Raw genomic sequence first — 12,453 nt, forward strand, 5'->3', positions numbered from 1 at the left:
AGACATTTTTAATCTTGAAGGAATCAAATGTTGTGTGGATAAAGCAGGAAAGTGGAGTTCAGGATTGTCATAACAGATGATGGATCAATCATGACTTCATGAAATGGCAGAGGCGCTGAATGCCTACTTCTGCCTCTTTGTTTTATGGTCTGATAGTATTCTTCGAAAGATTGAATGACCTCCTTCAGTACCAGATATGACTTTATGCTGAACTCTTAGTAATAATAAATCTGAATCAGCATCCATAACAGAAATTTTAGACATAAGATTTATTTTAATCATGACGAAATTTTCAACTTTTATCCTGATGGACAGCAAAGAACTTGAAGTGGTAATTTTTCTTCAGAATTGAAGGCACCCAGCCAAAAATTGTCCATCAAGTTAACGATCAATAGAATGGGAAGTGGCCTGTCTTCAGAAACCTATTACAAGTTTTCCATCAGCGCAAATGCAAGCTGAGCAAATTCGAATAGTTTTAATTTATGCAAGATTATCGCCATGATGCAGTTCACTTTATGAACTGGTTTTAAAGCATGCTGTACATTGGAGATTATTTATTACATCCACGGTGCAACATATGCTTTTTGTTACGCAAATCATTAAATAAATCAGGAAGGAATTTGGAAAACTGGCCACAGTTTAGGACTAATGTTATTACGTAGGGGATTATACACACAGATCTTTTGTTGTCTGTTTTCTACCACTAAATATTCAACTTGCAGACAAGTAGTTGCACAGAACTTCAGTTCCAGTCGACACAGCGAATGCTGCTGGTTAATGCGGTTGAAGCGTATGCCTGTACTTTGTCTGAAAAGCCTTGAATACGTAAATTATGCACTATTCTTGCATTGGGAGGGACAATCCCTTACTACTTTAGTTTCTTTTGTTTTTTTTTTAATACTTAAAAGTATTCATTGTAGATGATACGCTTGATATTCCACTCTACTCCATAAGGGTACGTTTATGTTACTAAAATTTCTGCAAATGGCTTAACCAGAACGTCTGCAAAAATTCGCGGCTACAATTTTTTTAAATGCAGAACTGCGTCGTAACGTTGCATTGTTAAGTATGGCCTGTCCTTGCACAAACATTCAAATAAAGTAGAACGAGATTCCGTATGAGGTTAATCGCTTCAGTATTTTACACGTTTGGTATTACTGCGTAGAGAATCTGCTTTATTGAACTTGCAGTATCAAGTTCTTCTCGAATAATTAAGAATAAAAAAACTCGTTATTCTTACATCACTTTCACAAAACGTTGATGGATGAAAATGCGTTAACCGAGGAAATATTTCATTTTCACTATCCCTAATCATTCCGAAATATTGCCCACTCGTTTTACAAACAACTTTCGAGGTATTAACATATTCAGTCCGATTTGCTGATTTACGTGTACGAGCTTTTTATTTAAGGGGAGGAAGATTTGATACAATTGCCAGAGGGTGGGGTTAGGCAGCGTATTAAAAATCAGAAGGGTAGGCACGTGCTCAGTTCAGCTTCGGCGAACTCGAAGTTTGAAAGGAACTAGTCGGGAAGAAAGATGGCTTTATCCGTCTGTAATTTCCTCATCAGTGAACGCGTAGATGCCAGCTGCAAGAAGATTCTAGAAGAAAATGGCATCAAAGTGGTCCAGAGGGAAACAATGACCAAGAATGAGCTCCTGGCTGAAATTAAGGTAGGATTCAAAGTTCTAAAAAAATTGTTAGAGTCTTTATGGTGAAGTCTGTCAGGTATTTGCAGTCAGGATGATGTGTGTAAACAGCGTGATTTCAATTGAGGGGCGGGATATTACGATAGATTTGGCTCTTGATACGGCTCAATTGATTGAAAGTTAATAGTACAGGAGAATACCATCTCTTTCATCCTCAGTTATGACAATAATAAATAAAGTCAGCTTGAGCTGGGTTGTGGGAGTAGCCAGCAACGTTGAATCTTCGGAACAGTTGCTCCTAAACATTGTTTGTTGATTTTTTTTCTATATTTTGTCATTATGTGTGAACTGCAGTTGTATTATACCTGATATCGCGGCGCCGTCTCCTGGATCACCAACCCACCATCACCCTCCTCTTTTTCTGATGCAACATTGCCGAAAGGTTTCCGAGCCCAAACCAACAGAGATCACTCGGGCTGGCGTCGAACCGTAAAGATACGATGTGCGTTAGCCACAGTTCGCCAAGATTTTTCCAAAAGTAATTTAAGAATCCCCTGCCCTCGAATGCCTCGAATTTTGAAATGGCTTCAGCGAGGTTTTACTATGAACGGGGGAAATTTTTAGTTTATTCCCTCGATCTTAATTTGATTATTGTTCATCATTTGAATCCAAATCAAAGCAAAACCTTGACCCCCATGTTTGAAACTTCAAGTTGATAGATTTTTCTCGCAAAAATACAGTCCACAGTTACAAAAGTTATCACATTGAAGACTGTGTGCATTTCTCATTCCATTTTCGAAAAATGGAGTACTAATATAACTTACACATGTTGCATAACTTACTGTCGATCCCACAAGGAACAATGGTAGTAAAATGTGAGGCTGGGTGAACAGGTCCAGCAGCGTCTCGAGCCTGGACCCTCCATCAGAGAGGGGATGGGTGAGCGTTCTGGAATAAATAGGGAGTGAGGGGGAGGCGGACCAAAGATGGAGAGAAAAGAAGATAGGTGGAGAGGAGAGTATAGGTGGGGAGGTAGGGAGGGGATAGGTCAGTCCAGGGAAGACGGACAGGTCAAGGAGGTGGGATGGGGTTAGCAGGTAGGAGATGGAGGTGTGGCTTGGAGTGGGAGGAAGGGATGGGTGAGAGGAAGAACTGGTTAGGGAGGCAGAGACAGGTTGGACTGGTTTTGGGATGGAGTGGGTGGAGGGGAAGAGCTGGGCTGGTTGTGTGGTGCAGTGGGGGGAGGGGGCAAACTGGGCAGGTTTTGGGATGCGGTGGAGGAAGGGGAGATTTTGAAGCTGGTGAAGTCCACATTGATACCATTGGGCTGCAGGGTTCCCAAGCGGAATATGAGTTGCTGTTCCTGCAACCTTCGGGTGGCATCATTGTGGCACTGCAGGAGGCCCATGATGGACATGTCATCTAAAGAATGGGAGGGGGAGTGGAAATAGTTTGCAACTGGGAGGTGCAGTTATTTATTGCGAACTGAGCGGAGGTGTTCTGCAAAGCGGTCCCCAAGCGTCCGCTTGGTTTCCCCAATGTAGAGGAAGCCACACTGGGTACAGTGGATGCAGTATACCACATTGGCAGATGTGCAGGTGAACCTCTGCTTAATGTGGAAAGTGATCTTGGGGCCTGGGATAGGGGTGAGGGAGGAGGTGTGGCGGCAAGTGTTGCATTTCCTGCAGTTGCAGGGGAAGGTGCAGGGTGTGGTGGGGTTGGAGGGCAGTGTGGAGCGAACAAGGGAGTCACAGAGAGAGTGGTCTCTCCGGAAAGCAGACGGGTGGGGATGGAAAAATGTCTTGGGTGGCGGGGTCAGATTGTAGATGGCGGAAGTGTCGGAGGATGATGCGTTGTATCCGGAGGTTGGTGGGGTGGTGTGTGAGAACGAGGGGGATCCTCTTTGGGCGGTTGTGGCGGGGGCGGGGTGTGAGGGATGTGTTGCGGGAAATGCGGGAGACGCGGTCAAGGGCTTTCTCGACCACTGTGGCGGGGGGGGGAAGTTGCGGTCCTTGAAAAATTTGGACAACTGGGATGTGTGGGAGTGGAATGCCTCATCGTGGGAGCAGATGCGGCGGAGGCGGAGGAATTGGGAAGAGGGGATGGAATTTTTGCAGGAGGGTGGGTGGGAGGAGGTGTATTCTAGGTAGCTGTGGGAGTCGGTGGGCTTGAAATGGACATCAGTTACAAGCTGGTTGCCTGAAATGGAGACTGAGGAGTCCAGGAAGGTGAGGGATGTGCTGGAGATCAGTCGGTGGGCTTGAAATGGACATCAGTTACAAGCTTGGGGACTGCTTTGTAGAACACCTCCACTCGGTTCACAATAAACAACTACACCTCCCAGTCGCAAGCCATTTCCACTCCCCCTCCCATTCTTTAGATGACATGTCCATCATGGGCCTCCTGCAGTGCCACAATGATGCCACCCGAAGGTTGCAGGGACAGCAACTCATATTCCGCTTGGGAACCCTGCAGCCCAATGGTATCAATGTGGACTTCACCAGCTTCAAAATCTCCCCTTCCCCCACCGCATCCCAAAACCAGCCCAGTTCGTCCCCTCCCCCCACTGCACCACACAATCAGCCCAGCTCTTCCCCTCCACCCACTGCATCCCAAAACCAGTCCAACCTGTCTCTGCCTCCCTAACCTGTTCTTCCTCTCACCCATCCCTTCCTCCCACTCCAAGCCGCACCTCCATCTCTTACCTACTAACCTCATCCCACCACCTTGACCTGTCCGTCTTCCCTGGACTGACCTATCCCCTCCCTACCTCCCCACCTATACTCTCCTCTCCACCTATCTTCTCTTCTCTCCATCTTCGGTCCGCCTCCCTCTCTCTCCCTATTTATTCCAGAACCCTCACCCCATCCCCTCTCTGATGAAGGGTCCAGGCCCGAAACGTCAGCTTTTGTGCTCCTGAGATGCTGCTGGACGTGCTCTGTTCATCCAGCCTCACATTTTATTATCTTGGATTCTCCAGCATCTGCAGTTCCCATTATCACTCACGCCACAAGGAACAATGCCTGCTTTCCTTTCATGTTTCAGACTATAAACTTTATTCTCTTTCTTTAAAATGCTGTTTTACCTTTGTTTGCACTATATGGCTTGATAAAGTGAGCCGGTGAATTTATACTGAAAAAAATTGCTCATGTTTACGAGGGTTAAATTATTTTTTACCCTCTTACAAAAAGAAAACAAGTTCTCCACCTCCTTGCCAGAAGTTATTGAAGGGTCACCCTACTGTTTCTCACTTTCTTCCTTGTTAGCTTTTTTCCATTTTCTTTCCATTTCTATTTTTAAACTCATTTAACTTCTGGCTAACTGAGCAATGAATAGATACGTTGTAATGTTCTCTGTTCAAATGGGTATAATACATACTGGGTGGCCCGATGGCTAGCAGTATTTTGGCTAGTAATGGTTAGTACTACTACCTCACAGCACCAGGGACCTGGGCTTGATTCCAGCCTTGAATGATTGCTTGTGTGGAACCTAAGAACTGGGAGCAGGCGTTGGCCATCTGGCCCTACAAGCCTGCTCTGCCATTCAGTAAAATCATGGTTGATCATTTTGTGGCCTCAGGTCCACTTACATGCACTCTCACCATAACCCTTAATTCCTTTGCTTTTAAAAAATTATCTGCCTTAACTATAAAAACATTCGATGAGGAAGCCTCAACTACTTCAATAAGCAGTGAATTCCACAGAATCACATCCGTTTAGCTGAAGTTCCCCTCGATTTCAGTCGGAAATCTGCACCCCCTAATTTTTGAGGCTATGCCGTCTTGTACTAGTTTCACTCCCCAGTGGAAACATCTTCCTTGCTTCTGTCATTTCTATTCCCCTCATAATTGTATGTTTCTGTAAGAGTTCCCCCTCATTCTTCTAAATTCCAATGTGTATAATCCCAGTTTACTTGGTCTGTCCTTTATAAGCCAACCTACTCAAGTCCGCGATCAACCTCGTGAATCTGTGCAACCCCTCCAGTGCCAGTACATCCTTTCTAAAGTAAGGAGACCAAGACTGCATGTAGTACTCCAGGTGTGGCCTCACCAGCACTTTATGCAGCTGTTATATAACCTCCCTGCTTTTAAACTCGATCCCTCTAGCAATGAAGCAATAACAAAATTCCATTTGCTGCCTTAATCACCTGTTGCCCCTGCAAACCAACCTTTTGCAGTTCATGCACTTGGACACCCAGGTCCCTCTGTACGGCATCATGCTGCAATTTTTTACTGTTCAAATAATCCTTTTTTACTATTATTCCGACCGAAATGGATGACTTCACAACATTGTACTCCATCGGCCAGACCTTTGCCGCTCAAACTATGTAATATCCTCCTGCAAGCTTTGAGTCCTGTGCACGCTTTGCCCTACCACTCAAATTAGTGCCAGCCACAAACTTTGATAACTACCGGAAGCAGAGCTGGGCAAAGCAGTTGCAGATGGAATTCAACCTGGAAAAGTGTGAAGTGATTCATTTTGGAAGGTCGAATTTGTATGCAGAATACAGGGTTAATGGCAGGATTCTTGGCAGTGTGGAGAAATGGAGGGATCTTGGTGCCCATGCCCAAATATCCCTCAAAGTTGCTACCCGAGTTGATAGGGTTGATGAGAAGGCATATGGTGTGTTGGCTTTCGATGGCAGGGGAATTGAGTTTTAAGAGCCGCGAGGTTATGCTGCAGCTCTATAAAACCCCGGTTAGACCACACTTGGAATATTGTGTTCACTTCTTGTCACCTCATTATAGGAAAGATGTGGAAGCTTCAGAGACGGTGCAGAGGAGATTTACCAGGATGCTGCCTGGACTGGAAGACAGGTCTTATGAGTAAAGGTTGAGGGAGCTAAGGCTGTTTTCGTTGGAGCAAAGAATGATGAGAGGTGATTTGATAGAGGTGTACAAGATGATGAGAGGCATGGATACAGTGGATAGCCAGAGTCTTTTTCCCCAGGGTGGAAATGACTACAACAGGGGGGCTTAATTTTAAGGTGATTGCAGGAAAGTATAGGCGAGATGGCAGAGGTAGGTTCTTTGCAGAGTGGTGAGTGCGTGGAATGCGCTGCCAGCAGTGGTAGTGGAGTCAGCTGCATCGGTGCATTTAAGCGACCCTTTGATAGGCACGTGGATGATAGTAAGATGTAGGATATACAGGGTAGTTTGATCTTAGAGTAGGATAATAGGTTGGCACAACATTGTGGGCCGAAGGGCCTGTAATGTACTATACCATTCTAAGTTCTTTGTACAGGTGGTCACCAACTCCAAATCATCAATGTAAATTGTAAACAATTGTGGCCCCAACACTGATCCCTGAGGCACACCACTAGTCACTGATCACCAACCAGAAAAGCACTCATTTATCCCTCTTCTTTGCTTCTTGTTAGTTAACCAATCCTATCCATGCTAATATATTACCTGTAATGCCTTGCTCCTTTATCTTCTGCAGTAGCCTTTTGTTCGACACTTTGTCGAATGCCATTTGGAAATCTAGATAGACCCCTTCCACTGTGCCCCCTTTGCCCACTGCACTTGCTAATGTCTTCAGAATTCCAGTAAATTAGTTAAACATGACCTGCCCTTCATGAACGCATGCAACGTCTGCCCAATGGGACAATGTATAGATGTCTTGCTATTTCTTCCTAAATAGATTCAAGCATTTTCCCCACTATAGGAGTTACGTTAACCGGCCTATTATTTGCTCTATAATCTTTTGTCTACCTGCTTTTCTAAACAGTGGCGTCGCATTTGCTGCGGAGTTTGCACGTTTTTCCTGGGTCTGCACTCTGGTATCCTCCCACAGTCCAAAGATGTGCAGGTTAAATGGATTAGCCTGACTAAATGTGGGGTTACAGGGAAAATGAGAGTCTGGGTGGGATGCTGTTCTGATGCTTGGTGCTGACTTAGTGGGCTGCACTGTAGGGATTCCATGATTCTTTGTCTGGAGTGGTTAGGGCTTGAAAGTGTCTGTGTAGGTTTCCACTGGGAGCTCCAGGCTCCTCCCACAATCTAAAGGTGAGTGGGCTAGGTGGATTAACCGTGCTAAATTGCCCATAGAGTCCAGCTATGTGCGGGTTAGGTAGACTAGCTGTGCAAAATGTAGGTTTATAGGCTAGGGGGTGGATCGGATGGGATGCTGTTTGGAGGGATAGTGTGAACTCGATGGGCCGAATGGCCTGCTCCACCCCCCATTGTAGGGATTCTGATTCTAAGTATATATCTTAAATTATTATAGAAATATGTGATAATTATGATGTACAATTTTTTTTATTTTGTCAACTTGCAGGAAAAAGGCAGATTCAGATAAGAGTTCTAATGAATTTCTATTGTCATTAGGACTATGATGGACTTATTATCCGTTCTGGAACAAAGGTTACTGCTGATGTCATAAATGCTGCAAAGAATCTGAAGATAATTGGCAGAGCTGGTACTGGAGTAGATAATGTGGATGTGGAAACATCAACAAGAAATGGAATCATTGTCATGAAGTAGGAATGATTACAGCAAGTCTAAAATTTTAAAATGTACTGAGCAAGAGATTTGCATAACATTGCTCTAAAAGCTTTGATATAGTATGCAAAAATTCATTTTGTTTATAGCATCTATTCCTGATATCCTTTATTATTTAAACTAGAAAGAGTATTAAGAATCACTTGTATATTTATTTTACTTCTTTCCATGTCATAATTGGAAATGTTTTATTACAATTGTACAAAAAGGCATTTTCACACTCAAGAACTTATGCAAGCATAATACACACGTCAGTTTTATTTTGTATCACAATCTGATTTTTTTTTACCCAAAACTTCATTAGAAGGAGAATATGTTGAGGGATTTTTTTATTTTGGAATGGGGAGCAGAGTTTTGGAGCTCCATGTGTAAAGCCTGTGAATGTAAATCATGGCAATTTACTAAATGTATGTTAGTCTTCACATGCCGATCTATTTCTACATTTGTAGAAAGTTTTTCCTCTTGGCTGTCAATTCTGGATCAGGTGTCCGAGAATGCATTTAATATTTTCACAGATTTAAGGAATACTTTTGCATCGTAGATTTTGATTTTTGTAGTATTTGCACATGAAATAAATGCAAAGTTGTTGATTATTTGGATTAAAATCACCATGTGGAGCAATACTTCTCAATTCTAAAGTATTAAAGTAAATGAAGTAGAAATAGATAAATGCATTTCTAATTTATATTCTCTGAACAAGTTAACCCATGCTGTTCTTAGATGGAAGTCTACTTCTGCAACCCTCAAAAGATTAGCAACTTAATTAATTTATTTTTCTTCAAAGCACACCGAATGGAAACACAATTAGTGCTGCAGAAATGACTTGTGCAATGATCATGTGCCTGGCCAGGTAAGGTTTGCAGACAGTTGTATATTCTGACTAAATTATTGATCCTAGGCATCATTAAGTTACAAAAATAATCCTTGTTTTCAGGCACATCTAAAACCGCAGATTACAAATCAGTTCATGATGTGTATGGCTTGATGTCAGTATCATTGATAATCACCTGAGTTTTGATATATTGAATAGTAACTGTGTAGCAAAGTTATTAGTGATTAAATCAAAGGATGGCAATTTATACCATAGGAACAAAGGTGTGTGCAGTTGGTTGGCAAGTTGATTCTGGCTGAGGAGTTGTAATGGAGAAAACAACGGGAAGAACTATAATAGGCTGCGCGCATTTTTAGTAATCCATAAAAGCAGAAGGTTTGAGTTTATTTTTGTTTGCCGAGCATAATTCCCTGTGTATGAATCTTTGCTGCATTTCTAGTAAATATAAATGATCCAATTACCTGTTTGAGTAATTACTTGAAGTTGGTTTAGTATAGCTGTAAGCACACCCAGAATTGTTCAGCAAGTGTTGCCCAATCTCAAAATCAAGTGATCATTTTGTTCTAAGTTTTGGAAATATGGGGCTGGTTGAATATGGCCTGTACTGTTTTTCTGCCTGGTCATTGAATCAAACACCATGTGTCACTATCAGCCAGTCATTCGGACATATAGCCTCTGTACTTGATTAGATTAGATTCCCTATAGTGTGGAAACAGGCCTTTCAGCCCAACAAGTCCACACCGCCCTTTGATGCATCCCACCCACACCATCCCCCTATAACCCACATACCCCTGATCACTATAGGCAATTTAGCATGGCCAATCCACCTAGCCTGCAGATCTTTGGACTGTGGGAGGAAACCAGAGCACCCAGAGGAAACACATGCAGACACTGGGAGAATGTGCAAACTTCACACAGACAGTTGCCTGATGCTGGAATTGAACCCGGGTCCATGGTGCTGTGAGGCTGCAGTGCTAACCACTGAGCGACCGTGCTGCCCATATCAGTGAACTACTCTGAAGCTTAGGAACCTGTAGCTCTTTGACTGAGGCATTGTCATGGAGGGAGCAACAATTGGAATTAATTTCCCAACCAGTCACTGCCTCCTTTTTCCTGTGGTATAAGTTGTTGTAATGATTTGAAATTTTTGGATCCATCCTGATGAATGCAAGATGTGAAACTTCAAGTTCTATCATGTTTTGAATGACCTATCGCTGGGTTTTCTGAGGTCAATATCTTATGCAATAATGTATTGAAATTAAGAACTTAGTACTCAAATTTTATATCAGGAACTCAATGAGTGCATTTACTAGAGTTTACAAATCTCACTTCTGTCTTCATCTCTTATGCCTGTTAGGTTTTGTCTTTTGCGGGATGCTATCCAGATAACTGTCAGCCCCAAACTCACCCAAGTGCTAATTTCACAAAGACTTAAAATTCATGTCGAATTGAACTGCAATCATATTTGTCTAGATTTAGTTCAGATGATTGATTTTGGAGTTCCGTGTACTTGATAGATGATTAATATTTAGGGTTGGACAATGTTTATACAGATTGTGTGGTTTTTATTGGTAACATTAGGAATAGGGTGTGATAAGGTCATTGTTATTTTCTGCCCTATCCTCTGAATAGCCCAACTTCTCTCATGTAATTGTGGAGATGAATGGTTGACAATAAGGCCCAATTCTTCCACAGTAATAATTGAGTTCACAGTTTCTCTAGTATTATTCCGCAGATGGCACTTTCTAAACCCACAATCGCTTCCATTTAGAAGGACAACAGCAGCAGATATATGGGAACACTACCACCTTCAAATTCCCCTCCAAACCACGTGCCACCCTGACTTGGAAACATATCAGCGTTCCCGCACTGTTGCCGGGTCAAAATCCTGGAATTTCCTCCCTAATGGCATTGTGGGTCAACCCATAGCACGTTAACTGCTGCACTTCAAGAAACCAGCTCACCATCACCTTCTCAAGGGCAACTAGGGACGGGCAATAAACTCTAGTCAGCCAGTGACGTCCACATCGCACAAAATGAATGAATTTTTCCAAAAAGTGTTATCCATGTTCATTGGGTGCAATGACTGATATCTGCAGTAAAAGATATTCTTCTCTTTGGTAATGAGAATTGTTCTGACATGTATCACGTTCTAGCAGTTCCTATATGAATTGGTGGTCATCCACACATATTCAAAGACAAGCTAATACAAGTTAATTAACTTGTATTTTGTGTTCTTAGCACCAGTTTTCAACAGGCTAACAAAGAATTTATTGGGCCTCAAGCCTGTTTTGTGACTCAGTGAGATTATGGCTGATCTTTATTTTAGCTCAGTTTTGCCATCCTGACTTTACTCTTCAATGTCCTTGGCAAATTAGTTTCCCTGGAATGTCAGTTATATTCTCTTCCTCTTGTGAAGACTGAGATGCTTGTACTTATTTCAAGTTTGGCATTTCTTCATTTTTATTTGCAATATTGCTTTTATTGGTTTTTTTTTAAAGAAATCCATACTTGCCCTTTTCCTTCGAATATAATTAGATGAACCTTCTGTGTTAACCTTGATATCCCTCACAAAGTTCCACTGAATTTGTGCACTTGTTGCCTTCCTTAATTCTTTATATTTCTTCCAATTCCCAGTGTCTGTACCACTTTTCATACTTGTTTGCCATTTAGTTTTATGTCTCACTAGTTGTGTCAAGCATGATTATTTCGGTAAGTGAATGTCCTGCCCCTGAACGGATGTTTTCTGGACCCATATTAGCTAAATTCTTTGAACACTTTCCATTGTTCTGCTGTAATTGTCGGTGTCTTGTCCTATTCAAATCTTGCCAAATTCTGGAAACCTGGGAGTCACACCATATTTCTCTTTTTCATACCCAACAATAAATCTGAATTTGTTATCATACATTTTTCCCCTCATTGTTAGATTATTAACTAAATTTGGCTTATTAATAATTATTATTAAATCAACATGACTTGCCCACTACTTGGTTCTTGAACACAGTGGTTTAGAAAACTTCCGAATTACTGGTGAGCTACCCTACTATTTCCAATCTATACAAAATATTAAGGCCTCCCAACAAATTCATTTTTGTGGAAGTATCTGCCCTTCTAGGTGTAAAGTTCTATCATATTTAGTCAAAGAAAATAGAGTATGCTTGCCTGTGTCTTTTGCTGTATGACTTTGGAAAAAAAACTTGTAACGCCGACTGAATGAGAAGGCACCTTCCAAATTTCGCTTCAGTTCTGTCTTGGCCTCGAATGCCTATTAGATTTTGTGTTTCTTGTTGGATAACTATCTAGTTTTGTTCCCCTTACATTTTGTGGACAAGAAAAAGGCCCTGGAAGAAATGTATAGAAAGGCCCTTAAAATCAGTACAGGTTCAGAGAGTTGGGAACTTTCAGCCCTGAGGAACAAAAACTTCAGTTATACTTGATTCCATCCATGTGGATACTGCTTTGTCTGTAG

At 42.2% G+C, this 12,453-nt stretch overlaps 1 protein-coding gene across 2 annotated transcripts in view; it reads left to right on the plus strand.

Moving 5' to 3' along the window:
- The first annotated feature begins 822 nt into the window (after positions 1-822).
- phgdh (phosphoglycerate dehydrogenase) overlaps positions 823-12,453 on the plus strand; it is a 51,706-nt gene continuing 40,075 nt past the window's right edge. The window contains exons 1-4 of one of the 2 annotated variants that reach the window (XM_048534380.2): positions 823-955; positions 1,572-1,674; positions 7,979-8,130; positions 8,937-9,002. In XM_048534380.2, the coding sequence (XP_048390337.1) occupies positions 1,642-1,674; positions 7,979-8,130; positions 8,937-9,002 (251 nt within the window). In that variant the 5' untranslated portion in view covers positions 823-955; positions 1,572-1,641. Of the gene's footprint in view, positions 956-1,481; positions 1,675-7,978; positions 8,131-8,936; positions 9,003-12,453 lie in introns of those variants that run through there. The other variant, XM_048534379.2, reaches the window with a different exon arrangement.

This window comes from Stegostoma tigrinum, chromosome 7 (genome assembly GCF_030684315.1).
Source record: "Stegostoma tigrinum isolate sSteTig4 chromosome 7, sSteTig4.hap1, whole genome shotgun sequence".
In the NCBI taxonomy this organism is placed as follows: domain Eukaryota; kingdom Metazoa; phylum Chordata; class Chondrichthyes; order Orectolobiformes; family Stegostomatidae; genus Stegostoma; species Stegostoma tigrinum.